Source organism: Aspergillus mulundensis (genome assembly GCF_003369625.1).
Source record: "Aspergillus mulundensis strain DSM 5745 chromosome Unknown scaffold_13, whole genome shotgun sequence".
Lineage (NCBI taxonomy): Eukaryota > Fungi > Ascomycota > Eurotiomycetes > Eurotiales > Aspergillaceae > Aspergillus > Aspergillus mulundensis.
In genome coordinates, this window is record NW_020797901.1 from 1,173,074 (window position 1) to 1,200,557 (window position 27,484).

Here is a 27,484-nt window from a genome sequence, read left to right on the forward strand (position 1 = left end):
CCAAGTCGTGCGGGCCTCCGGGCCCCATGGGGTATGGCATCTTCACTAGCCATTGCTGCTGATTAGGAGACAGAGCAGCATATTTAAGCCGGCCATGTTGCCAGCATTGACCATGTTGTGGAACGTTGACCTTACCGTTCTGGAGGACACCTTCTCTTAATTGCTGCCATTCTTCTTCTTTCCCCTTCTTTGAGCGTCAAACATGTCGGACACTGTGAAGGCAGAGGTCGACCAGACATACCTGGAGAATCCAGGCAAAGAGGGCGTCGAGAACAACCGCTTGGCTCCTGCCCAGCTGATGAGCCCCGATGAGTTCGCTGCTGTTGAGAAAAGATTGAAGCGGAAGCTGGACATACGCTTGATGCTGTCCATCTGGGTCATCTTCGTTATGAACTACCTGGACCGGGTAAGTTACTTGTTGATGCCATCATCGATTTGCGCATACTAATCGGCCATTCGGTTCTAGAACAATATCTCTGCCGCAAAGGTAGCCGGCATCCAAGACTCGTTGAACCTCAGCAGCACGCAGTATGCCACCGCAGTGGCTCTCTTGTTCGCCGGCTACGTGTTGATGCAGATTCCATCCAACGTCTTCCTCGCCCACCTTCGTCCTTCGATCTACATCCCGACAGTAATGGCTGTTTGGGGTATCCTCTCTGCGCTTGTAGGAGCAGCTCATAATGCTGGAGGCCTCTACGCGCTCCGCTTCCTGCTTGGCTTTGTCGAAGCTGCATTTTACCGTGAGCCAGCAATCCCTCGTATTCAGCTTGACTCGACTAACTCTTCATAGCTGGTGCATTGTTCCTCATCTCATCCTGGTACAAACGGTCTGAGATGGGAGTGCGCAGTGCCTTTCTGTTCTCAGGATCCCAGCTGGGAAGCGCCTTCTCCGGTCTCATTGGTGCTGGTATCACTGGTGGCTTAGATGGTGCACGAGGCCTGGAGTCATGGAGGTGGATCTTTATTATTGAAGGCTCGGCAACGGTTTTAATAGCAATCTTTGCATTGTTCATCCTCCCCAACTACCCATCGAACACATCCTGGCTGAGTCCAGAAGAACGTGCGGTGGCCGAATGGCGCTTGATCTCGGACGCTGGCCAAGTCGACGAGGATAATGAGGATTGGAGCTATGGCTTTAAGATGGCGTTCAAGGACTGGCGTCTCTACGTCTTTGCTCTGACCTTCCTCTGTATTCAGGTTGCAAGTGCCACGTCCAACTTCTTTCCCACTGTTGTCAAGACCCTTGGATTCAACACCGTCAACACGCTTCTTCTGACTGTTCCCCCATACATGCTTGGTCTTGTCGTTTCGATTGCCAACAACTGGTCGGCCGATCGTTTCCAGAACTCTTCGTTCCATGCCATAGGGCCCATGGTAGCCGCCATCATTGGCTTTGTCGTCGCTGCTGCCACGCTCAACACCGGAGCACGCTACTTTGCAATGGTTCTTATGGTAGCTGGTGGTCATGGTTCAAATGCAGTCGTCTTGGCCTGGACGCAGAAGACCATGCTCCGGCCAAGGATTAAGCGTGCTTCTGCTGTGGCGTTCGTCAACGCGTTTGGCAATCTTGCTCAGGTAAGGAATCCCAGTCGTCTTCTATTGAGACATAGGTATATTTGGCTAATCCTACTGTTAGATCTTCTCATCCTACTTCTACCCCGACAGCTCGGCTCCCCGTTACGTGATCGCGATGGCTGCGAACTCGGCCTTTTCGCTGGCTGTCATCGTTCTTGCTCTTTGCATGCGCTTCATTCTCCTTCGTGCTAACAAGCGTCTCGAACGGGGAGAGACCACTGTGTCGGAGGAGATGAGGGGCCAGAGTCAGATGGAAATTGCCGGTCTCTCCGAGGAGGAACGTGTCGCTCGCAGAGAGGGTTTCCGGTACATTGCGTAGAGCTTAGGGCTGTCATGAATCTATTTTGTGCTGGGAATTATAGTTGGAACTTGAAATTATAGGATAGGGTAACTTAGGGCACTGATCAGATTGTTTAATTGGCTGACATACACCGACCTTATTGCTCATGCTCTCTACACTGTTGCTAGAATAACTGTGAAGCGCGTATGGGTATGCTCGATCTCTCACTCGCAGCCGCCTTTGGCCACACCGAAGGGTGTACCGGTGAACCACAAACCCTAAGTGATAGGCAGTTTCTACTAATACGAGGAACAAATGACATTTCAATTCTTCCATACATATCATACGTATCCTGTTAATCTACCTCCCCCGAAACTCCTTAAAAACCTCCTGCACCGTCCTCCCCGCCTTGATCCCCTCAGCACACTTCGCATCCGCCTCAGCAATAGCAGGAATAGCATCAAGGACTTGCTCAGCCAACTCCCGCGGCAGTCGTACAACCCCGTTAAGATCACCAATGATATAGTCGCCGGGCTGGATCCACGCATCCTGGTTGTCGGAGTGTAGCCGCACGGGCACATTCACCTCCGACGGACGGCAGACTTCGCCGCCCGCTGTAGTGCCGACGGATTTGGCGAAGAGAGGGAACTTCAATGCGCGATGCTCGCCCAGGTCGCGGACTCGGCCGTCAATGACCACCCCGGCTGCACCGAGGGCTTGGGCGCGCAGAGTCATGAGGCCGCCGTAGACAGCGTTGACTTGTGGGGGTGGCTGGGAGATGAAAACCACTGCGCCTTTGGGGACCATGTCAATCTGCACGCTTTGTTAACATACCCCCCCGGCTATTATTGGAGGGACTGGACACACATAGTTCCCAGCCAGCTTTGGCGCGGCCTCATCCGTCTTGGGAACAAACTTGACGGTGAATGCTTGGCCGACGATCTTGGTGTCTCCGGCCTGGAATTCGGGCGAGTAGAGCGTTAATCCCTCAAGGAAGCCCCCGTTGGGGTACTTTAGCTTCGACAGTCCGTCGGCGACCTGGCTTTCTTAGACGATTCACGTGGGTAGGTGTGTTGGAGCATGCTTACATCGCAGGCCCCCCATTGCTGCAGGCGGTTGATGATATCTTGCGAGGTGGCATCCATTGTTACAATCACTTGGTTTGCTCTGTGACTACTTGGTTCTCGTTGAATCCAGGCTGACTCTAAATAGTCTGGGCAAGGTGTTGTTTCCTCCGATTTCGGCTCATCCGCTCTGCTTCGGTAAAACTCCGTCATGGACACCAAACCCCTCGGCAAAGAAACCATTGAGCTAGAAAGAGTGTGGAGCATCGGATATGAGTGCGAGTGAATAAAATTTATATTGAAATATGTAAATGAGGCTGGATGGGAGTTTTCATGACCAAAACCGCTGCTACCTTGGCTGGCATGACTGGATATGTATATGTTTTGAATTATTGCGGATTACCCTCGAAGCATTAACATGATGATATTTCAACAGCTGCCAACAGCTCCCTTCCATTTACACATTGAAATTGTTAGAACCACCACTAGACCCGCAGTCCGGCATCAGCTGGTTTGTATCCCACGCTGAGGGTGCAGTGTCTGCTGCCCAATCGTTCAACCAGCCCAGGTCGAAAAGATCTCGCAGAATGCCCAGCTCGTCAATCAGCACTGACCTGCCATCATCTGGAATGAACTCGTCATTGCCACCGTCCTGCCTTGCCATTGGACCCCTGACTGAAGTGGGATTCCAAGAGTTTCTCAGTGCCGACTCCGGGCCCTCTCGAGTCAAGGAGATCAGCCGCGACAGCTTGTGGCATGGCTCGCGAGCAACCGACCACCACTGGCTGAGAAAGGACAGCAGCTCAAGAGCTTTTTCAGCGCGAGTCAAGCACTCCGCTACTGGGGTCGAGCCCCGGACTACGGGATAAATCCATACGCAGTAAAGCATGGTGATCGCGGCAACAAAGATGGAGTGTGCCGACAGCCACGAGCATTCCATGTTCGAGAAGCGATGAAGCTCGGCATGGATGTGGATGATGCTCATGGAACTGCTGAAGCACTCCTGGACGGCCTCTAGTCCCGGATGCGGCAGCTGGGGACTCGGCCTGTACAGGAGCATAATGCACTGGTGGTATTTGATCTCGAGCCGCTGCACCGTCGTTCCTGGTAATGGATTGACTCTCCCCAGTGGGCGACCTCGCTGCCGGCTGCGGACTTCGTCCATGAGTCGAACACACGCCTTACGTGCCTCTTGCTGCCATTCAGATAGGTTCTGAGGCCAGGGGAACCGACGGGGCGAGCGAGCGACGCGGTAGATCATCAGCTTGATCTCAGCGACAATACGATCGAACCGTAAAGAGTAGATGCACGCCATGTACTCCGCTGGGACCTGCTCTGGGGGCGCACGATGTGCTGCCGCGCCATGTACTGAATGCTGCCATCGAATCGCTGATTCCTCTACTTCATCACTGCCATCCATACCCGGAAAGCTCTGATCTATAGCCTCATCTCGCAGGGTCAGCGGGCGACCAAGAATAGTGGTGAGAGTCCGATCCATCGAATACGCAGACCAGAAGACAGCGCTACGGATGTTTTGTCTCGTTGAATCCGTTTCGCGCGCATCTAGCAATAATAGTTAAAATGGAACAAGGTAACACTGAAACGCCGGTAGCTTACTGCTGTTGCGCCGCTGGAGGCCCAGATCCAGGCAACTGGCAATGATGGTGTGTAAGAGATACCAGGCGTTAAGACCTTCCGGATTGTAGAAGCTATGTAGAACCATCAACAAGAGGGTTTGTACGCCCTCGACGCTCTCCGGAAGGGTGACACGCGAACAGTGTGCCATGCCAGCCAGGAATAGATCCCTTGCGCCGTAATTGACCCCCAGCCTTGTTTCGAGAAATCGCGCCCCCAAGGAAAGAATGAGCAGGATCTGAGCAGAGGCCAGTTGGATTGAAAAGGACCCATTCCACTGTGAGGTCTCGATAAACCGTTGCAGATGATTGAGCGATGAATAAAAGGCATCCTGCGAAATGAACGGATAAAAGGGTGTCTCGTTGAAAAAGGCCTCGGCATACTGCTGACAGTCTGCAAGAGAGGGCAAGGGGATGGGGGGAAGATCGAGTAAAGTGCCATCGGCTGTAGAATTGGACGCGCCTTGCTGCTGCTGCTGCTGCTCCCGAACATACGACAATGGTAAGCCCTGAGACTGAGGGGCGCTCTCATAGATTAACCGGGCGAAGGTGACGCCCGACGAAGGCCCTAGATACTTGGGATCGGACGTGTTGGAAAGCGAAATGAGCCCGACCTCGTGGGCCAGGGGCTGCTCTCGGGTGATCCGGCTGGAGACGGAAACCGCGGGGGACTCTGCAGAAGGAGCTTGCCCGAGGATGTGATCAGGCAACGGTGGTTGCCCCAGGATATGATGTCCTGCAAAAGCACCTGCCGGTCGATGCTCCGCGCCGTGGGCAAAGGCAGGAAGGGTTGGGTTCGGTGTCTGCCCTGTCTGATCAAGGCCAGCGGAAGACCGTCGGTTGTTGTTCGACAGCGGGGGGCCCTGATTGTCGCCGTCGTTCCCTCTTCCCTCGAGCTCCTGGACGCGCTGCTCCAAGTAATGGAGTCGGCTGCAGTTCGATGACGGCAGTTAGAGGACTACTGTATCCCAAAGCGAGACCAACTTACGTCCTCGAGACCGATGAAGTAGCGCGGCCCTCAAAACACTCCTCATCGGCCCTGGCACAGTTGGAACAGGCCGGCAGGGCCCCATCGCATCGGACCTTCCGTCGTCGGCATCGGACACACGCCAGAGCGCGCCTGCGGATGCGAGTGCGCCCGGTCGGGGTGGGAGTCTGCAGTGGCGGACCGTTTGTATGCTCCGTCGACGGGTTCAATACTTCTGCAAACGGAGCGGCCCCCCGAGCAGGCTCCATTGATGCTGTTGAGTCCGCCTAAGGGTCGGAAGAGTGTATGTATGCAAGATCAAGAGCGAGGCAGGCTGCGGGGGAGAACAGGCGTTTCGGTTAGCAACCGATGGACTCCACAGCCCACTGCCGAGCAACTGCCGAGCCTATACAGGCCTACATCGGATCGATCCGAAGGGTAGCCAGTATATAAGTTATACCATGCAGAGAGGCAAGTGGAGTTGGTGGATACAGCAACGAGGTCAACAGCATGGCGGCGGGTCTGTTCACACTGACGGTGGTGCGTGCCTAGTCTTGTGGTTCTGCTGCAGTGTGTCTGACCCCAGAAGATAACCCTGATTGCCATTATGTTCTCTGGAACAGCTGCATCCGGCCTGGTAGTCCCAGACAATGCATGGTATTGTCACCCGGGACGTCTGATATGTAGACATGACTCTGACTAGCTTGGATATAGGGACTCGCACATCCATATCATCGAGCCGGACAAATACCCCTTGGATCCGGACAGAGGTACGATCCATTTCTGGTTCACAAACTGTTTTTATTGACCCGGTCGGCATAGATTACACCCCCAAGGCTGCAACTCGCCAGCAAGCGGCAGCCTTCCAGCAGTCACAGGGCATCAAGCATGCAGTAGTAGTTCTGCCCAGTGTATACGGAACAAACAACAGCGTGCTCATCGACGCCCTCCGCTCTTTCAACGGGACTTATCTTGGAGTCTGCGTACTCGACCTGGACGAAGAGATCAGCAACAGCACTCTGCAAGCCTTCCACGACGCTGGAGTTCGTGGTATTCGGGTCAACTACGGCAGCTCTGGCACAGATGAGCAGATTACGTCTGATGTGATCAAGGCTGCAACCATCGCTCGTGTCCATGACTGGGTGCTGCAGATCTGGATCCCTGTCAGTGCCTTCAAGACCCTGCACTCAATCATTCCCACCCTTGGTGTCCGCGTCGTGGCCGACCACTATGCCCACGCGACGGTGGGCTCTCGAACCGACAACACCCGCAATACAATTGACCCCTTTACCATCCCCGGCTTCAGCGAAGTCATTGACCTTGTCAATAACCACCAACTGTTCGTGAAGATCTCCGCGCCGTACCAGAACTCCAAGCAAGAGCCTCTGTACAGTGACATGCGTGTAGTCGCTGAGACACTCATGATTAATGGCCCCGACATGGTTGTGTTTGGGAGTGATTGGCCGCACACGGCCAGCAAGGAGGGCAATGGTCCCGGTGGGCCGTTGGTCCCATCAGACTTCCGGGACATCGACGACGATGCTATCAGGAATCAAACGCTGGAGTGGGCGGGAACCCAAGCCCAGGTTCAGCGCCTGTTTGTTGATAATCCGCGTAGGCTGTGGGCTTGGACTGATACAGAGTCCTAGGTACGACCGGAGTAGGGCTTTGTTGACAAGAATCAAGTATCTACTGTCTCTTCGACCTCACTCGCATCCTCACGTTCATGAACATCTCCACGTCCATCAGTAATCGTACACAGCTAGCTACTGCTGGCCACTAAGCTTTCGACGGACCAAGTCTGCGTCCTTGGTCTCCCACGGATGTTCCTTCTCAACAGACCGGATCAGCTCCCCATACTTCAGATCTCTCATCTTGATATTCATTTCAAAAGGCACCGGATGGCTAATAATTCCCGGTAGAAAGCTTGCTCGAACATCTACCTCTTGTCCATTGCAGACGGGCTTGCCAATATCAAAGGCCGCAAGGGACGTAGCAATGGTTAGAAAGAGGTTCGACTCAGCGAGGATGCGCCCAGGACAGATACGACGCCCGTAGCCGAAGACGAAGTGCGGATCTCGCTCCGGGTTATCGCCGAGGAAGCGCTCTGGCTTGAAGCTCATGGGGTCCTTGTAGTCCTTGGGGTCATGGCAGAAGGCCCTATAGTGTTTTTATGTATAAGCAAGGGGTGACAATCTGCGGAGACAGGACATGCTTACCAGACGTTTGGCAGGATGATGGAGCCTTTGGGGATGTGGTAACCATCGTACGTATCGTCTTCCATGGAGCTGTGAGCAACGCCCATCGGTGCAACGGGATGCCAACGAAGGGCCTCTTTGACCACCGCATTGATGTAGGGCAGATTCGCCCGGTCGGAGAATCCAGGTAATCGGCCTCGGCCAACGACTCGGTCGATTTCTTCCTGTGCGCGTTTCTGCACATCGGGATACAGCACCATCGCTAGGAAGAACGTTGCGATTGTTGAAACGGTCTGCAAGACAATCAGCCATGGTGAAGAGGGTCGAGGGGGCCAATTATACCGTGTCAGCACCGCCGAAATAGAGCGAGACGGCCGTCCACTTGATCTCATGCTCGACTTTGGAGCCGGGGAGTGTGTCTTTGTCCTTGAGCAGGCTGGAGACATATGAAGCCTCATTACTGCCTGCGTCTATTTGGTCTTTGACAAAGCCAAAAGGCAGATCTGCTAAGAACTGAAGTTCCTCACGAAGCTGCTGTGCTGTTCTTCGAAAGCCGGCTCCTGGACACCAGGCCGGGAGATGCCTTACTACTCTCTGTCAGTTCGTTGCTTTTGTTCAGTGAGTATGTGGCATACGCACAAACAGGAACCGCATCAACGAGCCAGGTTCCAGGAATAAGAGCAGCAATGAATCCCTTCAATGCTTCTTCGATAAAGTCCAACAGCGGATCATTGCTGGTATAGTCCATATGGTAGCCGTATAGTACCTTTAGAATGAAGGCTCCGGCAAGTCTATTCTCGTAAGAATGGTTCTTGTTCTGTCGCAGGGAACACATACCCCCTCGCATGTTCATGCAGATGCTCTGGCGTCTCCAGCAGACGGATCAGAAATCGACGAACCTCCGTGTCCTGGCTCTGATTGAATCGAGTAACCGCATGATGGGTTCCGATCTCGTGATGGATATACTGGCGGTAGGTTCTCAGGCGCTTACCGTAGCCCTGCATTAGCACTGTGTCGCCCATTCCGCAGCTACTCCGGTCAGCCAGAGGTGGATTGGTCGGAGAATCAACCTACAGACTGGCAAACGGCGATCCAGGTCGGTCGGAGTATATCAGGGACCTCTTCTCGAGCAATTCATGTGCAGCCTTCGCATCGTTGAGGATGATGAGGCGTTGGCCCGGAACGGCGACTGTGCTTATGGGTCCTATTCCCGTATTAGGCGGCTTTCTCTGCCATGCGATGGCGCGTACCGTATAGATCCTTGTGCTTCAGCCAGTGCAACCAGTCCGGAGAATCAGGTGCGGGCATGTCGCGCAGATTGCCGATGATGGGCAGTGGCTTGGGGCCTGGCGGCAGGGGTGCGCGGGGTGGCGCCCGGGTGAGCATCACGTAGAGAAGGTACAGGCTGATCAGCCCAGCTGCAAGGAGGACTAGATGCATGGTGTTTGTGCTACCATGGGCAGTCCAGATACAGAGCGAGACGGGTTGGACCTTCTGTTAGAGACGAGTGAAGCTTGAGAAGATCCTGCCACCCCGCAGACGCGGTATCAGGATGCGGAGAAACTAGATAAAACGCACGAATGAGAGAGCTCCAATCTGATTACAGCTTGTAAGCGTAAGCAGCGTGATAGCAGGGCCAGCCAGCTACTCAGGAGAATAATAGCTGTCAGCCCCGGGGTTCGGTACATGGCGGCATGGCCTGTCCTATTCCGGGCGGAAATAGGCCTGACCATTATTCTATGCAGACGGTATACATCACGTATACAGTGTTTCAGTGGGGAAGGCCCAGGAGGCTCAACCCAATCGATCAGGATCCGATCGGGCCAGACCCTGTTCGCCCCCACTGCCCACGCTTGAGCTGAGCCCCTTTTTCTTTGATTTTCTTTTCTTTTCGTCTTCAGGATCTCTCTATTCTCTTCATCGTCAGTCACTCGTTTCCTTCACAGCCACCATGATCATGAAGTCGCTCCTTGTCCCGGCCCTCGCATCCCTCGCTTGCGCGGAGAGCTCGGTGACCTCCATGTTCCTGCCTGGCTTCGACCAGCTGAGTATTGTCGCCTCAATCGCGGGGAATGTACGTCGATCTGTCTCAATTCGCACTCATGATCGTCCGAGGCTAACAACTGACAGGACGCGACCGCCACCACGTACAGCATGACCTGCCCGGCCCCGTACGACAACGAGGAGGACTGCGGCATGGGCTCTGGTATGACCGTTGTCAAGGCTGGCAGTGCCATGACGTACCAGATGGACGAGGGAGAGAACTAGTAAGCTCCCTATCGTGTGATGCATTAATACAATCTGACCCTTCGTCGTAGCCACTTCACTGGCCAATGTACCATCGACGGAACCATTGCTGCGTGCGCTCTCACCGCGTCCGGCTCAGGCGAGGGTCTTCCAGCGTCTCGGACCTACAGAACGTATGCCAAATATATGCCGGTGACCATCACCGCCGGTTCCGTCACCGATGCCGGAGCGACCTCGACGGCCGAGGCTTCAAGTACCGCTAGCCAGGCATCAAAAACTGCGACCGAGAGCGCCAAAGAGACAACGGAGGCGACGGGCGCAGAAGCTACTCCTACCGGGGCTGCTTCTCAAGTGACAGGTGTCGCCGGTGTTATGTTCGGGGGAGCCGCCGTGGCGTTGATGGCGGCGGTACTATAGAGCTTGGGTATGTGAAGCGCTGGGGAGAATGAAGCCCTGCTTCTACACTGAAGGCGAGAACGGTCTCGCTATTTAATTCGTCTTCTTGGGCTTTACTCAGCCAGTCCGCTTGCATGTGATAATATCATCTAGATTAGTACTATAACCTCACATGGATCATTTGGAATACTTCTCCACTGCCCAGACTACCGATCAACAAACACAAGATCGGGCGAGAGTAAGCGAGTGAGGGCTGGATGTGACTGGTCCGAGTGGCTGCATATCACCGTCAGCTGGCCCCAACACATTCGGGGATATTCGTGGCTGAAGCCCAGCGTTGGGGTTCACCGATCCCTTCCCAGGCGACTGCGTATTGGCCAGCCTTGCTGCAGGGCAACAGCCCTTGCGCCCTCGTGGGCAAAGCCCAGCTCCTCCGATGCCTATATAATACGCCATGGTGAGACAAAGCCTTCCTGCCTTGTGCCAGTCTTGGAGTCTGCGTGATGCATCCGTTTGCGCCTCTTCTCGCATTTCTTGCATCGTTTGCTGTGCCATCGCTTGCCCTCCACCATGGACCGGGTATCAATGCAACATACGACTACATAGTTGTCGGTGGAGGAACCTCCGGATTAGCGCTTGCAGCACGACTTGCCGAGGACCCTTCGATTAGCGTCGCTGTCGTGGAGGCTGGTGGTTACTACGAAGAGGAGGGTGGTCCTGAAAATGTTATTCCGGCGCTGTGTCCGTTTGCCAACACCAGCACCGATCCGGCCGACAGCTCTCCCATTGACTGGAACTTTGATACACTGCCTCTGACGGTTCGGCCTACCAGCGTTCTCATTGCGTTCTACTCAACGAGACTGACTGTCCCAGGATGCGAACAGTCGCGTCATTCGGTACGCGCGAGGAAAGACACTCGGCGGCTCTTCTGCTCGTAACTTCATGGTTTACCATCGGTAAGCTCTTGCTCAGTACTACATAGCGTGGATGGTCAATGCTAACCAGGGATAGAGGCACAAGAGGCACGTATGACCAGTGGGCTGAGCTTACAGGAGACTCCTCGTGGAGCTGGGAGTCAGTGCTACCGTACTTCAAGAGAGGCTGCACTCTCACACCACCGAACGAGGCTACACGATTCCCTAATACAACCGTGACATACAATGACGCAGCCTGTGACCCAGCAGGCGGGCCTCTCCACGTCACCTGGCCCAACTACGGCGACCCATTTGCAACCTGGGCAGCGATCGGGCTTGAAGCGATCGGTATGTCGCCGGCCAACGACTTCAACAGTGGCGAGCTGAATGGCACGGCATGGGCATCCAATACAATCCACCCGCGCAGGCAAATCCGCGAGTCCTCGGAGACCAGCTACCTGCGCAGTGCTTTGAAGACCAGCACCCTTGCGGTCTATGACCATACCATGGCGCTGAGGATAGACTTTGAAGGCTTGAATGCTGTCGGCGTCCAGGTAAAAACTGCTGGGAAGCGATATACCCTCCGAGCACGCAAGGAGGTCATCATATCTGCCGGAGCGTTCCAGTCGCCGCAGCTTCTCATGGTGTCGGGCATCGGGCCCAGAAGTACCCTTGAACCTCTCGGCATCACCGTGATAGCGGACTCTCCGGGCGTTGGGCAGGGAATGTGGGATCATCCCATCTTCAATGTGGCATACCAGGTCAATGTCGAGACCATGACCCGCTACCAGACGGATCCTGAGTACGCAGCCCAGGTGATGCTAGAGTACGAATCAAGAAGAGAGGGCCCGCTCACCACCCCTGTTCCTGGTATCCTAGGATGGGAAAGGCTCTCTGAAAGCCTCCTTTCTGCCGAAGCGATAGAAGCTCTTGCAGTCTTCCCCGATGACTGGCCCATGGTGGAATACATCAGCCGGGGAACCGGCCTCCTCGACCCCAGCGATGGCAGCAACGGGGAACAGTATGCAGGCATCGGCACCGCATTAGTGGCTCCCCTCTCGCGTGGTAGTATTTCAATCAACAGCAGCAGCGCCGAGCACCCGCCTCTCATTGACCTGGGCTACCTCACCCACCCGGTAGACAGAGAGGTCGCTATTGCCGCGCTCAAACGGACCCGGCAAGCATTCGAAGCATCGGGTGTGACAGTTGGTGACGAGTATCAACCCGGCCCAGCGGTTCAGACGGACGAGGAGATTTTGGAGTACATCCGTGCTACAATTAGCCCCGTATACCACCCAGCGGGCACATGTGTCATGGGGAAGGCGACTGATCGTAATGCGGTGGTGGACAGTCAAGCCCGCGTCATTGGAGTCAATAATCTGCGAGTAGTCGATGCAAGCATCTTTCCTGCTCTGCCGCCGGGACATCCGCAGGCCAGCTGTTATATGGTTGCTGAGAAGATCGCGGATGATATTCTCCATGGGCCTTCTCAATAACAAACGTCACTTCGAAGGCGGACATCTGCACAGAGCTTCGATAGATTATCTCGCCTTTGACTAGGTATCCGGGATCAGGAATGATGAACTTGATGATGAATAAAGCTACAGCTCTAACCTAGCTTTCATTTCGAACATGCGAGGCTGCTGTGATGGCCTCGTGGGGGTAACCCAGTCACAAAGGAGGGCTAAGCGCCGGCCCCTACTACTTTTACACCACGGGCAGAGCGCCAATAAAATCCAATGTTCATATCTAAGATAGCGCAGGGGCTCTCGGTGCTAAATGGATGTTTTTGATTCGCGACAAGTGGCGTAAACACCATGACCCCTGCAGGTAGTGTTTCAGGCACAATCCTCCCCAAAAGTACGTCGTGAATCCTGGCAGTTAGCGACTGGGATAAGAATCACTTCACTCCATAACAGACATTACCAATGTAACTTGCAAGGTCAACATGAACTCGTCGGACCCAGAGTTAGTCGGATGGGTGTCGGAACCCAATGGACGAGGCACGTTAGGCCTTCTGACGACTTGTCTCACCACCATTGTTCTCTGCACCTGGGTTGTGATCCATCCGCGTGTATATCAAAGTGAATCTTTCGCGACATGTCACAAGCTCGCTCTCCTTGCGAAAACACTGCTTGCGCCCGAATTCATCGCCGTTGAGGGTCTCCAGGAATGGGCTCAGTGCCGGCGGATGGTCGAGGAGTGTTCGAAATATACAAACGGGGAGTTCAAGCTGCTTCATGCGTACTATATCAGCATGCTTGCTCTACGATATAGAACACCCGAGGGCAATAGGGTTGTTTGGCCCAACCAGTTTACTTGGCTGTTGGAACAGGGCGCCATTGACTGGAGAAGAGACTATGCAAGCTGGGGCCTCACGGAGAAACAGATCCGCGACAAAAACAAGAGCGACAGTATCACGAAGCTCATCACCTTGTTCCAAGTGCTGTGGTTCGTGGCGACGTGTATCATGCGTGCCGCGAATGCCCTCCCGCTCTCGCAGCTTGAGAGCATGACGCTGAGCTACATTCCACTCTTTGCCATCACTTACTTCTTCTGGTGGGAGAAGCCAAAGGACGTATTCGCGCCCACGGTTGTTGATCTTCCCCCGATGGACCTCGAGCAATTGATAAAGTTCGAGTCCATGGCCTTGAGCGACAAGTTCGATTATGTCAACGCCCAGAAGACGTATTGGAGCATATGGGATCTCACGCCCCGAGTCTTGGAGAAGGAAGAAGAGGAACGAGAATCAAGGAAAGCCACCCAGCAGACGCGGCCAGGGAACAGCCAGCAAGAGACGCCGAAATCACCGACATTCGGCGAAGCAGAGATACGAGGTGAAGAGGGCGAGATCAAAGCTCGCAAGGACATCGTGGTGGCACACTGGGACCCGTATCTGTACAATTCAAAGACCATTCGAGCCCTCTGCTCTCTGTTCGGGGCATCGTTTGGCGCCCTCCATCTGGCATGCTGGAACACGGCTTTCCCAACGGTCGCAGAGAAATGGATGTGGAGGTCCTCGGCATTTGTCTCCATCTTCTCGCTTCTCGCCTTCATGCATTTTGAGAAGGTCGTGCTCTGCTGGAACGGAGTCATTACCATTGTCCAGATTGGATCGCCAGCGCTGTACTTTGCCAGCCGTCTACTGATGATGGGGGAGGTCTTTGTCGCTCTGAGAGCAGTAGAAAAGCGTGTGTATGAGACTTATGATGTTGCAGACTATGGGATAACTCTTTGATGGCATTCTATGACATGTATCTGGACAGATGAACATAGCTCTATGGTTCAATAGTAAATGAAGGGTCCGCGGCCTCGAAGTGGCGCATCACGGCCATGGTGACAACAGGATAGCCCATCACCACATCATGTAGCCCACTCTTGAGGATCTCCTCTCGGATCACTCCGTAGTCGGTCCGCCATTCCATGATTGTCCCTGCAGCACCGAGGTTAACCTGAGACTCCGCCTTCTTGTACTCGAGGTCCTCGTAGGTGATGCCGACCGGGATCGAGCCGTTGACGGCATGCCAAAACAGAAGCTCCGAGTGGTGCGATGGGATGTCCCAGTCGTCCTCAGCGTGGATGATAGTGAGGCGGTATTTCTCCTCATTGACCTCGTTCATGCGGACCATTTGGGTGATGCGTTCGTTGGTCAGCCATTGATCGCGGATGAACCGGAGAAGATAGCCGAACAGAGCAGGGAATCGGCGGAGAGGCGAGAGTATAGGAAGAGTCCCTGCCACGCGATAGGTCGAGACCAAAGTCGGAACATTGACAAACGGCGCGACAAGGACCGTGCCTGCGAAGACAGTCGGAGGGGACTGCGATGCAAAGTGATGGGAGACCGCGACCGCTGCAGCGGTGCCCATGGACTGCCCGAAGATCACGATTCGAGACGCAGGAATGCCAACAACATCCATGGCCCATTCTGTCACGGCAAGTGCATCTTCAATCAAGCCAACTTCCGATGGCTTGCCCTTGCTTCGTCCGAATCCGCGGTAATCGAAGGTCAGGACGTGGATCCTGCCCGGGTGGCCTGCAGACAGGGCCCGGTAGTTGGGCACTCGGTGCCCCGACGCGACCGTACCCCCAGCCCCATGCATATGGATCACCAAGCGAGTCTCTGGATCGTCGCGCAAGAGCTTGAAGGCCAGGCGGGAGGTGATGTCTGGCACAAATCCCGTCTGCTCTGCGGCGAGGGCCAGCTCATGCTTGCGATACAACTCGATCGGCAAGACATGCCAGGCGTACAAATGTTGGTCGTCGGCAGCCTTGATGACGAATGGAGTCACTTGATTCTTGAGAAAGCCAAAGGTTTCTGGTACATCGAGGTCTCTGAACCAGGTCATTTGGATGGCGTGCAGGTAGACGACATGCGATTGGAAGGTGGCAGTGGTGAGAAGCCCCAGCAGGACTGCGTACAGTCCAGCTGCAGCAGCCAGAGAGGTGAAGCCATATTTTAAGACAGTACCAACGAAGTCATTGAGGCTCATCTTGAAAGGGGTGTCTGTGAGTCGAGAGTTGTAGAAGGAGAAATTGGAGAGGCTGGGCGAAGCTGCACTTGCACCTCGGCGCTTACGGTCGCGGGGCAGCTTCACTCCAACATTGCCCTCGCTGCTATAGAAGAGTTAGCTGGATGAAACCATCATAGAGTAATCAACGCTGGATGGAAAATATTCCCAAACCTGCTTCTAGAGCTTTCTGAAGGCCGGTGCTTGTACCAGTCCTAACTGAGAGGCTGAGGGTCTGAGTATGTGCTGTCCGCCGATTATATATATCAGTATGTTCCATAAACCTCACATCCCGGGACCCCTCACCAGGAACAAAATAAGAAAATGGGATAGATTGCAGTGGCCTGGGTAGGCTTATAGGGTTCCCAGCGAACCCTACATCAGCCCTAGGACTGTCAACGAGTCTATATCATTGATCTGCCCTGTCCTCGTAGTAAACCCATTCCATAACAAGTGGCTGCTATGACGCAGTCAGTCAATGATCAGTCAACACTTCCTTCTCCTGCAGCCCGTTTGATCTTCTCTTCACCTCTCTACCATTGCACTGCTTCGTCATGGCGACCCCGAGCACTGTTTCTCTCATCACCCCAACTGGTCTTTCCTACCAGCAGCCGACAGGACTGTACGTTGGCTGAATACGCATTCCATAAATGTTGGCTAAATGAATAGGTTCATCAATAATCAGTTTGTTGGCGGGCTCAACGGGCGCACTATTGACGTGGTACGTGCTACGATATCGGTCAATAGAAGTTGCAACTGACAACCGACAGATAAACCCAGCGTACGCCTACTAATGATCGAGATTGCTGCTGTACTGACTGCTCGTAGAACAGAAGAGAAAATCTGCAGCGTCAGCGAGGCACGCGAGAACGATGTGGACAGGGCCGTCGCAGCCGCTCGCAAGGCTCTAAACGGGCCCTGGAAACTGGCCACTCCTACTGAACGATCGCAGTATCTCTACAAGCTGGTCACCCTGATGGAGGAGTCTCTGGAGAAGCTGGCGGCGGTTGAATCGATGGACAATGGGAAGCCGATCAACAGCGCCCGGGGCGACATTGGGGAGGCGATCGGGTGTCTCCGGTACTATGCTGGCTGGGCGGACAAGATTGAAGGGCGAGTTATCGACACCAGTCCTCAGCATTTCAACTATACCAGACGCGAACCGGTGAGAATGACCTCGACCGGTCCCCAGAGGGATGCTAACTTGTCACTGCAGATTGGCGTCTGCGGGCAGATCATCCCATGGAATTTCGTGAGCTCCCTCCTAGTCAACGTGTCCCTCAATGCTAACAAGTTCGCTGCAGCCCCTGATGATGTGGGCTTGGAAAATCGGACCGGCCATTGCGTGTGGAAACACGGTGGTGATCAAGACCGCAGAGATGACCCCCCTGTCTGCCCTGGTTGCAGCTGAGCTCATCATGCAGGCAGGCTTCCCTCCTGGGGTCATCAACATCATTACTGGCTATGGCGACATTGCAGGGTCTGCACTCTCGCGTCATATGGACGTGGACAAAGTCGCCTTTACAGGATCTACAGCCGTCGGTCGCAAGATTCTCAAGGACGCAGCCAACTCCAACCTGAAGAAGGTGACTTTGGAGCTGGGAGGAAAGTCGCCGAACATTGTCTTCAATGACGCAAACCTCGACCAGGCTGTTCGCTGGATCCACAACGGAGTCTTCTCGAATATGGGGCAAAACTGCTGCGCAGGCAGTCGGATCTACGTGCAGTCGGGCATCTACGATGTCTTCGTGCAGAAGCTCAAGGAACACGTCCAGCAACTTGTTATTGGGCCTCCTGAGGACGAAAAGACCACTCACGGAGCGCAGGTCTCCAAGACTCAGCTGGAACGTATTCTTGGGTATGCCGCAGTTCAACTTGGTTCAGATTGATTGCTAATGCCTGCAGGTATGTGGAATCTGGCAAGAAGGCCGGCGCCAGAGTGGAGACTGGAGGAAAGCGCGTCGATCGACCAGGCTGCTTTATGGAGCCCACCATCTTCTCCGGCGTCTCGAGCGACATGGAGATCGTGCGCGAAGAGATCTTCGGCCCTGTTGGTGTCATCGCCAAGTTTGAGACGGTTGACGAGATCGTCGAGGCCTCCAACGACACCACGTACGGATTGGCCTCGGGGATACACACCGAGAACCTCAAGACGGCAATCGAGATGGCCAACAAGATCAAGGCCGGCACGGTGTGGGTGAATCAGTACAACGGGGTGCACTGGCAGCTGCCCTTTGGCGGATTCAAGCAGTCGGGCATTGGGCGAGAGCTGGGCGAGGAGGCGCTGTTCAACTACACGCAGACCAAGACCGTCTCGGTGAATCTGGGAATCCCCGTCGTGTAGTGGAGAGGCGGACCTTCGATCTGGATCTAGTCTGATCATCTGTATTTCCTGCAGTAAACAATCAACGTAAGCGGGGGTGACCAGCATATATATCGCAAGCTCCCTGACGAATCATGCAATCCAGACTCAACCATGAAGCCAACAAGAGTGCAATTCGTGACTGGCATCTCCGGATACTTTGTCAAGGACCTCGAGGCCGTCCGCCAGAGTGCGAGTTACGACCCCCTGGTCGACAACATCCAACCCCTCACGCCAGGATTTCAGCAGGTCGTCCAGCCCGGCCAGGTGATCTCCATCCTGCTGCATCTCCCCAATGGCCAGATGGCCGTGGGGGACTGTGTCGACGTCATCTTCTCCGGGGCAGCGAATCGCGACGCCCTGTTTGTCGCCAGCGAGCATCTGCCGGTGCTGCAGTCTGTGGTCCAGCCCTGGCTACTGAGCTGCGACATGACACGCTTCCGACCGAACTCTGTGCGCATTGATTCGCCATGGCCAGAGCTGGGCAATGTCTGCCTGCATTCCGCCATCCGGTATGGACTGTCGCAGGCGCTGCTTGCTGCCAGTGCATCTCTGCACGGTTGTGTGCCCGCTGAGATCATCGTGCAGGAATGGGGCATCGCGGTGGCTGGCCAACCAGTCGACATCCTGGCTTCCTGCCACCGCAACGACTTCCTCCAATTGGACCGCATGATCATGAAGCAGGTCGCAATCTTGCCCCACGCTTCCTTTCTCCACATCGATGACCTTGGGCCGGGCGGGAAGACCCTGTTGGAGTTCGTCGAGAAGGTGGCTCGTCGTGTCCAGGAACGGGGCCCCTCGGGGTACCATCCAAGGCTACACTTTGATGTCTACGGCACTCTTGGGGATCTGTTCCAAGATCAAGATCAATTGGTCGCCTTTCTCGGCCAAGTGCAGCGCGCAGCTCAGCCATATGACGTTCTCATCGAGTCGCCAATCATTGCCCCCACCAAGGCTGCGCAGATCGAGCGCTTGAGAGATCTGCGACTCCGATTGCGCGCACTGGCCATCCCCGTGCAGATTGTGGCCGACGAATGGTGCAATACCCTGCAAGACACCAAGGACTTTGCAGAAGCGGAGGCCGTCGACTTTGTCCAGATCAAGATGTCCGACCTGGGGGCGATCCACAACAGCATCGACGCTGTGCTCTACTGCCGCGAGCGAGGGGTGGGGTGTTGCCTTGGAGGATCCGCGAACGAAACAGACATCTCTGCACGCATGACGGCACATGTGGCACTGGCAACGCAGCCGGATTTCATGCTGTCGAAACCGGGCATTGGAGCAGACGAGGGGGTGATGATCCTTACAAACGAGATGCTGCGGACCTTGGCTGTAGTACATTCTCCTTGTCACAACTAGGACTAGCTAAAATTAATCATGGAAATGCTTGACAGAAAATCCTGCTAGCGAAGTGCCCGCATTGAGATCCGTGGGCGATCTGGACCAGTTCTTGCGAACGCGCGCCCTGGTCCACTCGATGGCAGGCACATCGATCTCGTTGTTGTTCCCTTCCTTGTAGATGCCCAATCGACGCAAGAGGGGGCTGTCCACCGTCTTCAGCATCAGTCGGTCACTGGGACGGACAAAGTAGAGCAGCCCCAGTCGGTCATTGCATGCCTGGTCGGCCGGGGGCACCACGACTCGATGGATGCCACTTTTCAGATATCCATTGGACACGATCGAGAGCATGTCGGCGATGTTGACGGCAATCTTACCTGGAGGGATGCGCAGCCATTCCCACTCGGCGTCCTCCGACTTCCTGACCTGCAGTGCGGCCACCGGCTGCTGGAAGACAAAGGTGATGGTGCCATTGTCCGTGTGGCCTCGCGAGTACAAGTCCTTGTACCTGTTGTTCTCCTCTTCGGAGCGCGCCCGGTACATCATGTACCGCAGCCCACTGTCGCAGTTGGCCTCGTAGCGGTGGCCGTTTTCCAGCTCATCCTCGGGGATCTCTAAGACGAGAGCCAGTAACCGGAAGAGCCGGTAGGCAATGTGCTCATGGACGTGCCGGTGAAACTTTTCGATCTCTGCCCAGTGCTGCCGGTAGATATTGGGATGCTCGCGGTCATACTGGGGGAGGAATTTCATCACGTTGTAGAATTCGATGTTGTCGCGCAGTCCGGGGAGGATCTCGATCGACCCCAGGGGACGATAGCCATTGTAGATGCCTTCTTCGAGTGGCGCTCGATACTTGATCCGTTCCTGCTCTGGAAGGGCAAAGAACTCGCGGCCGATCGCGAATTGCCGGTCGATCTCGTCCTGCGTGAGACCGAAATTCTCGACGTAGAAGAAACCTGCAATGAGTTGAGCTCGACGGGCCAGAAGGCAGGGAAGTGTACCATACCGATCTCATGCGCGGCATCCTTCAGCTGCGCGACCAGTTTCTCCTTACCTCCTGGGCGATCGAATTCAGAGAGGTCAATGGTGGTCAGTTCTGCATACTGGACTATTCGCCGTGAGTTTTATGCTATCGCGTGCTGGAATCATAGGTTACTTACGCTTCTCCGTTGTCTCCGGAGGGTGAGTATACTTGTCGAGATGCGCTTGGCCAGTCATGATGTCTACAGTCTGTGTGGAGTTTGGATAGGGAACAGAAAAAAAGATGCCAGACGGCTTTTAAAGAGTAAGCGGGGTTATACTCGGGTCATGCAGCTTGTTCCCATGATGTCAATGGGCCTTCGGAGTACCCAGACCTCGTCAGCACCAACAGTGGAACCCTTGGTCATAGCCATGCTCGCTTATAGGCATACCTAAGTCCCCATGCAAAACAAACTAGGCAGTAAACTCCGTATCTCTCACGGATGCCCAGACTCCGGCCTGGCATAGGGTTAGGGTTTGGCAAAGGTCTCCTTACTTTCATGCGTGACAGGGACCGTCACCACCCCCGTCTCCTCGTCTCTACCGGCACTGGAAACATCCTTCTCTGTTCCAACGGGGATGTGCTCCTTCATGGCCAACCAAGTCGGGTACACAGCGAGACCTTGTGAACGTTAGTATCCCACAATGGGCATTCGCGAACAAACATACCAAGCAGGATTGTATTAACCGCCAAGGGCACCCTTCCACCTGTCCAATTTCTCGTATTCAGGCCAAAACTGATCGCCTGCGCAAAACTCTCCTGCCCGCGCAGGATGCCGGAGAACCGACTCAGCTCCGAGATGTTGTCTGTCTTCGTCGCCAGGAAGTAGTACAGCCAGTTCTGCAGCGCCTGTCGCGCAAAGTCCCAGAGCAACAGCACGAAGAAGCCTTCGACGAACCCGGCATCCACCCAGTCCCACGCCGGCGGGTTTGCCGTGTACTTCTCCTGGATCACCCATCCATATATCCACGCAATGACGTGCCACACGACGACCCAGTAGAAGCCGAACTGGATGCGCCGCTCCACGGGGAGACCCTTGTAGTCGAGGAGGGTACTGATGAGCTGGGAGGAGAGCAGGGTTCCAAAGTTGCTGACGAAGCCGATGAGCGCTCGGGCGCGCACGCCAAAGTAGTATGTCTGGAAGTTGCCCGAGTACTGGTTGAAGTAGGCGGCCCAGAAGATCGGCAACAGGAGGAGGATATCGCGCCGCATGCTCGCCTTGTACAGGGCACGAAACTCGGCGGCAAAGCTGCCCTCGGCCCGCACAATCACCTTGGTCCCGTCGCTGCGCTGGACCTTTTCGGGCGGCGAGAGGAGGAGGGCCACGGGCGCGGCGACGCACTGCAGCGCCACGAAGATGAGATAGGTCTGCGCGTCGACCGACCCTTTCTTCACGGCCGAGGCGTCGTTATTCAATGCCAGCACGATTGCCCCGCCGACGAGCGGACCGCCCGTTCGAAACCACAGCCAAATGTTCATGTACCGACCGCGTTTCCCAGGCTCGGGGTAGCCCAGCGCGACAGCACCTTCACTCGCCCAGAAGAGCCCCGCGGAGACACCGCAGAAGACGGCGCCGACAAGGACCAGCCATTCATTCCCGTACCGGTTGTTGGTGTACAGTCCGGCGGAGTACACGGGGTAGCCAACCGCGCCGAGGAACAGCGTCCAGGCAAGACCAATGCGGTTGGCAAGGGGGCCGCCAAACAGGCACAAGAAGCCCATGAGCCCAAAGACAAGGGCGTTGGCTGCGTTGACAAGATAGGGCTCCTGGGCACCGCCGGCGCCGAGAGAAGACATGGCGTTCCAGAGGCCTGGAGCGAGGAACCCCACGGCGCCGATGACAAAGGCGTTGAACAGGGTTGAACGGTACCATTTTCGCTTCTCGGGGTGGGCATCGGGTCGGGCCTCCGTGGTGGAAATGGCGGATGGTTTGCCCATTCTGAAGATGTTGCGAGGAATAACAATGAAAAGATGGCACCCCGGCCGTCTCTTATAGCTTTTTCTCGCAATCACGCCAGAGCAGTTTGCCCCGCCCGGATGCTCCTAGTGTCTCTCTAGACTCTCTAGATCATCGTGGTGGGCGATTGCGTGCTCGGCCAAGCGAAAGTTGGAGTATTACTATCACGGAATGACTACGATGATATTGCAACCATGTGAGATGGATCATAGCATTGTTATCTATAGCAATTGTCTATCGTGGACTTGGTAAGCTCGTCAATCTTGATGCAAGTAAGGAAATTAGGTACGTGAAAACAAAAGCCAACAGAGTATAAATACAGAACTGACGGAGCTGGCAGAGTCAAGCCAGAGAGCAGCATCCACCCAGGTTACTGGCCCTTCATCCCCACAACCTCGCCAGCCCTCCTGAGCCTCTTCCCAACCGACCCCCAGCTCCAACCCTTCGGCACTCTCCCAAGCCAATACAGTCCCAGGGCTGCGCCCACATTAAACACGATATAAACCCACATGAGCCCAAAGTTCCTCCACCGATCGCCATAGTCCGATGACGACGACGCCAGAAACACGTCCGAGGAGGTCATCGAGCAGAACTGACAGTCTGTCGTCGCGTCGGGGTTATACAGGGCTCCTCCCGCCGTCTGCATATATGCAGACAGGTACTCGCTGCAGGTCTTCCCACTTGGCGGCTGCACCAGCGTGACTTCAACATCTGTGCATGTTACGGGCGTTTGTCCGAGACCGGCCGAGAGCATGCCGCTGATCAGGTAGGTCAGGGGCGAGACGCGGTACATGAAGATCCAGAAGCCGGGCATGGATGCGGGGGTTGCCATCACTCTGGTACGTTGATGTTAGCAAGGGAGAGAACAGTGGGCAGAGACAACATACCCACAGAAAATCAGGCTCATGGTGTACAAGATGAGCGCGATGATGGCACCGACTTCTGCGGTGGATGCACTGGCAACAACCATGATGGTAAACGTGGCGCAATGCACCATGAATGTCCAGATCAGCAGAACCATCAGCCAGCTCCGTTCGGTTCGGGTGTGTGTGACATCCGCGTTCTTGTCCATTCCAATTATATAGTAAAAGGGGAGGTAGATGATCACCGTGGCCAAACTGTTCCAGGGGATCTCGACAATGATGTTGGCCAGCATGAACGCCAGCCAGGAGTAGATCTTGGAGGGAGACTCGCGGGCTTCGTACAGCGTTCGTTGGAGGATATAGTTGGGCATGGTTTGGTAGGCGAGAAAGGCAAAGATGACGAAGAGCATGAAGATGGCGAACATTTGATGCTGGAGGCCCATGACGGAGATCTCCGTCTGCAAGAAGGAGAGACCGATGAATAAGGCCTGCAATGGATGAGCATCTGGAGACTTTGTTACTTTCAACAGACTTACCGTGCCAAAACACAGAATCAGCTTGCTCCATAAATAGGAAGGGGTTCGCCAGTACTGCTGGAATACTCGCGTGGTACAGAGCATCAGTTGCGTGCCAAAGGGCGCTGCGTACTGTTGCTGACTGGAGGGCTTTGCCTCACTCCGAGGGTTGCTTTTGAGCCTCTGCAACTCCTGACGCAGCTGGGCGTATTCAGGGCTGGCCTTCCATGTCTCCGGCCAGTCACGGACAGCTACACTTCCAGGTGCAGCCCCAATGACGTGCAACATCCACTCGGCAGGATTGGAATCCGCCGCACAGGGCTCTCCGCCATGGCGCTCAAAGTAGTCAATCAGCGTCCTGGAGTTCTGTCCGATGTCGCCGAAGTAGACGGTATTACCCCCCTTGGCCAGAAGAAGCAGGCGATCAAACTATTGGAATAGCATGGCCGAGGGCTGGTAAATTGTGCAGAGAATGGCTTGTCCGTGATCTGCAAGCTTTCTTAGCAATAGCAAAATAGACCATGCTGTCTGGCTGTCCAATCCAGAGGTTGGCTCGTCGAGGAATATAAGCAGATCAGGCTTTGCAGCGAGCTCCACGCCAATAGTCAGCCTTTTTCTTTGCTCGACATTGAGACCTTCACCAGGCAGGCCAACCACTGCATCAGCGTAGGCGTTCATCTCCAGCACGCCAATAATCTCTTCCACATAGTGCAGCTTCTCTGCCTTTGGCACATGGGCTGGCTGTCTCAAGCAGGCGCTGAAGACCAGAGCCTCCCTGACAGTGGTGGTTTCGAGGTGAATGTCCTGCTGCTGAACATAGCCAACCTGACGCTGGAAGGATGCATCTCGGGGACGGCCATTGACGCAGACGTCGCCTGTCACCACCCCGGCGTTTACCCTGTTGGCCAGTACGTCCAACAACGTTGTTTTACCTGCGCCGGATGCTCCCTGGGAATGTTAACGTTTGATGCAACAGGCCACGAGAGAGAGCAACAAACCATCAACGCAGTGAGAACCCCCGGCTGCACCATCCCAGACACCCGGTTCAATATCCTTCTGGGCTCTCCCTTGATCGACACCTCGTAGCAGAGATCTTCCCAGTGCAGAACGCTATGTTGCTCTTGAATAACCACAGCCTTCTCTTCATCCGCCTTCTCTGCCCGCCCGTCCAACGCCGTTGGCTCTCTCGCAGTCTCCTCATCTCGATGGACCTTTTGATCTAACTTGCGTTTCTGAGCTCGGTGGAAGAGAAGCACCTCGCCCTGTGACACGTCGCCGGGGATATACTCGGCGCAGAGCACGTAAGCCATAGTGAAACACACAATATATGCGATCAGAATTCCGAAGTTCCTGGTATACGATGTCAGTGCCAGTGCTGGCTGAAGCAGTATAGATATCTCTCCGCTGGGAAAGACGTACCTCCACACATGAGAATAGTAATATTCATAGCTCGCGGCAACATAGGCGTCACCACCGACAATGCTGCTCCCCGCGACAGCCCCCGCGATGGAACAGGTGCGACTCTGCGCGTCAACTCCCTCATACCCCGGTCCGCTGGGCACGAAGCTTGTGCAGGAAAACTGGCGCCCGCGCATCTCGTTCGCAACCAGACTCTCGTACGCATATGCAAGCGGGTCAATATAGTTGACCCAGCGCAGCCACCCTTGCATATTCCGTATCGGCAACACAAACCCTGCATACACGACCAGCCCGATCACAAACAGCGAAGTGGGAGTGAGAGCCTGCGCTATGCTGCGTGTCGACTGTCCGATGGTGCGGAAAATAGAGGACATTGTGAGGGTGGAGGAAAAGGCAAACAGGAGGTAGATGAAAAAGGCACCCGCACTTTGACGCAGATTGGCCATGAAGTAGAGCGGGATGTTGAGGGCGAGGGTGCTGAGGATTTTAGTGGGCAGGTCGCAGATGATGGAGGACAGGGCCTCAGACAGCGGGTGGATGAAGGCGTATGTTGCCTGCTTGTCGACGATGGGGCGTTGTGCATAGAGCGAGAGAATCTAGGACGAAGAGTCAGCCTTGGTCGGTGGATGGAATACAGCATCATACCTCGAGCGAGCTGTTCAGGGCGTTGAATAACAGGGCGAAGAAGAGGAGGATGCATCGGCTGTTGAGACTTTGGGTGTCGTCTGGCAAGTCATAAAAGACGCTTTCGAGGATCAGAGATATCAGAAAGCACCCGAAGATGGTCACGATGGGAAACGTCTTGTCGCCTTGGATCCGCTGGACGCCTCGCTGGGCGCAGAGGGCGACCTGCCGCGGGATGGAGATCGTGTATGGAGAGCTCGGGGTCCTGCCCAGTCAGTGGATGCAGCTGAGATGGAGATAAGGGTGAGGAATACATCAGGGAAGACTTCTCCACCGTTCTCGCATGGCGAAACTGGTCTGCCGATGGGCCTCCGACCGGAAACTCCTGTTCAAACAATGCGATCTGCTGCAGAAGGTCCTTGCGAAGCTGGCTTGCCTGCCAACAAGTCGCGAATTCGTCTGCAGTTCGAGGAACACGATCTTCATAGCCCGGCCGGACCCTTCGTTCCTCGGGGCTGGTGAGCGAGGTGAGGAAGTCCGGCACCGTCTGTCGCTCTAGACAGGAAAAGCCTATCTGGATGAAGTAGTCTTTTGCCCGCTCCACCGGCCCGTAGTATATCTGGCGGCCCTCGTAGAGAACGGTGACCTTGTCGAATAGCTGTCGACCTTGTTAGCCGGCCTCTTGTCTTAAGGGTCTTGAGGGAGGGCCGCAAACATCATAAGCTTCCTGGGGCGCCTGGTACAGCGAGACAACGGCTGTTGCCTCCAGCACGTCCGCCGAGATGCGAATTGCCCGCACGAACTCCACGGCTGTTGCGCTGTCAAGGCCTCGTGTACTGTTGTCACAGCATTGGAGCGGGCTCCGCGCGAGAGCCACCTCTGCAATACTGACCCGCTTGCGCTCCCCACCACTCACGCCGCGGACATAGTCACTGCCAACCTTGGTGTTCACCGTGTGGGAGATGCCGAAGACGGCCATGATCACATCGCGGAGATGCGCCGCGTAGTCCCTGCGCGATACATTGGCCAGTCGGTTCTGTGGCGTCCCGGCCAATGCTGCAAACATGAGCGTCTGCCCGACAGTCAAATGCGGGAAATGCACCTCGGTCTCAGCCTGGTAGATGGCGTCGCCGCGGAACTCCCGGTGCATGGCTTTCCGGGGGATTCCTGATCCGTGTGAGAATCCGAATGCTGGCGGGTAGGGTTGACTTCACCTTGATAGTTCATGTTCAATCCCTCGTCGAGGTGCAGCCCTCGCGTCTGGCCGGCAATCGTCTTCAGCAATGTCGACACACCACTGCGAGGGCATCAGTGAGGGATAAGGTAGCACTTAATAGGTTAGTTTAATAATTTTAATTTAATATTATTTATTATTTAGGCTAATTATATAGGCTATAAAACACTGCTACAAGATTAAAATAAATATAAATATAGGTAAAAATACTAATTTAATATTAATATTAATACTAATATTTAATATTAATAAAAATTTAAAATATTAAGGGCCCATGTGCTGCCGTCCAAGTTAATCCTAGCTTATTAAAGTAATATTAAGTTAAAAACTATTAATATAATTACTAAAAAAACCCTGTGTTATTAATA

At 54.8% G+C, this 27,484-nt stretch overlaps 12 protein-coding genes across 12 annotated transcripts; 7 read left to right on the top strand and 5 right to left on the bottom strand.

The window, feature by feature from the left end:
• Window positions 1–202: 202 nt before the first annotated feature.
• On the top strand, window positions 203–1,894 carry DSM5745_09974 (uncharacterized protein; the record flags this gene model as incomplete). The annotated part of the gene is made up of 4 exons (XM_026751990.1): window positions 203–406; window positions 467–740; window positions 791–1,575; window positions 1,637–1,894. 4 exons carry the CDS (start codon window positions 203–205, stop codon window positions 1,892–1,894), a joined length of 1,521 nt encoding a protein of 506 aa, XP_026599722.1.
• A 321-nt stretch (window positions 1,895–2,215) lies between these two features.
• On the bottom strand, window positions 2,216–3,000 carry DSM5745_09975 (RraA family protein; the record flags this gene model as incomplete). Its single annotated transcript, XM_026751991.1, has 3 exons — window positions 2,216–2,668; window positions 2,723–2,893; window positions 2,944–3,000. 3 exons carry the CDS (start codon window positions 2,998–3,000, stop codon window positions 2,216–2,218), a joined length of 681 nt encoding a protein of 226 aa, XP_026599723.1.
• A 376-nt stretch (window positions 3,001–3,376) lies between these two features.
• On the bottom strand, window positions 3,377–5,789 carry DSM5745_09976 (fungal specific transcription factor domain-containing protein; the record flags this gene model as incomplete). Its single annotated transcript, XM_026751992.1, has 3 exons — window positions 3,377–4,482; window positions 4,537–5,483; window positions 5,542–5,789. 3 exons carry the CDS (start codon window positions 5,787–5,789, stop codon window positions 3,377–3,379), a joined length of 2,301 nt encoding a protein of 766 aa, XP_026599724.1.
• A 338-nt stretch (window positions 5,790–6,127) lies between these two features.
• On the top strand, window positions 6,128–7,169 carry DSM5745_09977 (uncharacterized protein; the record flags this gene model as incomplete). Its single annotated transcript, XM_026751993.1, has 3 exons — window positions 6,128–6,177; window positions 6,235–6,290; window positions 6,343–7,169. 3 exons carry the CDS (start codon window positions 6,128–6,130, stop codon window positions 7,167–7,169), a joined length of 933 nt encoding a protein of 310 aa, XP_026599725.1.
• Window positions 7,170–7,286: 117 nt separating this feature from the next.
• On the bottom strand, window positions 7,287–9,158 carry DSM5745_09978 (cytochrome P450; the record flags this gene model as incomplete). Its single annotated transcript, XM_026751994.1, has 7 exons — window positions 7,287–7,680; window positions 7,740–8,011; window positions 8,061–8,305; window positions 8,358–8,509; window positions 8,556–8,747; window positions 8,793–8,922; window positions 8,969–9,158. The coding sequence occupies 7 exons, from the start codon at window positions 9,156–9,158 to the stop codon at window positions 7,287–7,289; spliced, it is 1,575 nt and encodes a 524-aa protein (XP_026599726.1).
• Window positions 9,159–9,669: 511 nt separating this feature from the next.
• Window positions 9,670–10,382, top strand: DSM5745_09979 (uncharacterized protein; the record flags this gene model as incomplete). Its single annotated transcript, XM_026751995.1, has 3 exons — window positions 9,670–9,792; window positions 9,849–9,985; window positions 10,037–10,382. 3 exons carry the CDS (start codon window positions 9,670–9,672, stop codon window positions 10,380–10,382), a joined length of 606 nt encoding a protein of 201 aa, XP_026599727.1.
• A 482-nt stretch (window positions 10,383–10,864) lies between these two features.
• DSM5745_09980 (GMC family oxidoreductase) lies at window positions 10,865–12,771 on the top strand (the record flags this gene model as incomplete). The annotated part of the gene is made up of 3 exons (XM_026751996.1): window positions 10,865–11,179; window positions 11,235–11,317; window positions 11,373–12,771. 3 exons carry the CDS (start codon window positions 10,865–10,867, stop codon window positions 12,769–12,771), a joined length of 1,797 nt encoding a protein of 598 aa, XP_026599728.1.
• Window positions 12,772–13,223: 452 nt separating this feature from the next.
• Window positions 13,224–14,513, top strand: DSM5745_09981 (uncharacterized protein; the record flags this gene model as incomplete). Its single annotated transcript, XM_026751997.1, has 1 exon — window positions 13,224–14,513. One exon carries the CDS (start codon window positions 13,224–13,226, stop codon window positions 14,511–14,513), a length of 1,290 nt encoding a protein of 429 aa, XP_026599729.1.
• A 40-nt stretch (window positions 14,514–14,553) lies between these two features.
• Window positions 14,554–15,765, bottom strand: DSM5745_09982 (alpha/beta hydrolase; the record flags this gene model as incomplete). Its single annotated transcript, XM_026751998.1, has 1 exon — window positions 14,554–15,765. One exon carries the CDS (start codon window positions 15,763–15,765, stop codon window positions 14,554–14,556), a length of 1,212 nt encoding a protein of 403 aa, XP_026599730.1.
• Window positions 15,766–16,337: 572 nt separating this feature from the next.
• DSM5745_09983 (aldehyde dehydrogenase family protein) lies at window positions 16,338–18,127 on the top strand (the record flags this gene model as incomplete). The annotated part of the gene is made up of 7 exons (XM_026751999.1): window positions 16,338–16,405; window positions 16,453–16,504; window positions 16,554–16,564; window positions 16,612–16,948; window positions 17,000–17,035; window positions 17,088–17,641; window positions 17,689–18,127. 7 exons carry the CDS (start codon window positions 16,338–16,340, stop codon window positions 18,125–18,127), a joined length of 1,497 nt encoding a protein of 498 aa, XP_026599731.1.
• A 132-nt stretch (window positions 18,128–18,259) lies between these two features.
• Window positions 18,260–19,442, top strand: DSM5745_09984 (putative methylaspartate ammonia-lyase; the record flags this gene model as incomplete). The annotated part of the gene is made up of 2 exons (XM_026752000.1): window positions 18,260–19,375; window positions 19,431–19,442. The coding sequence occupies 2 exons, from the start codon at window positions 18,260–18,262 to the stop codon at window positions 19,440–19,442; spliced, it is 1,128 nt and encodes a 375-aa protein (XP_026599732.1).
• A 74-nt stretch (window positions 19,443–19,516) lies between these two features.
• DSM5745_09985 (uncharacterized protein) lies at window positions 19,517–27,032 on the bottom strand (the record flags this gene model as incomplete). Its single annotated transcript, XM_026752001.1, has 15 exons — window positions 19,517–20,439; window positions 20,490–20,591; window positions 20,644–20,706; window positions 21,000–21,125; window positions 21,173–22,547; window positions 22,791–22,938; window positions 22,971–23,297; window positions 23,349–23,812; window positions 23,861–24,197; window positions 24,360–24,787; window positions 24,838–25,189; window positions 25,259–25,854; window positions 25,904–26,147; window positions 26,197–26,540; window positions 26,598–27,032. The coding sequence occupies 15 exons, from the start codon at window positions 27,030–27,032 to the stop codon at window positions 19,517–19,519; spliced, it is 6,264 nt and encodes a 2,087-aa protein (XP_026599733.1).
• Window positions 27,033–27,484: the final 452 nt, after the last annotated feature.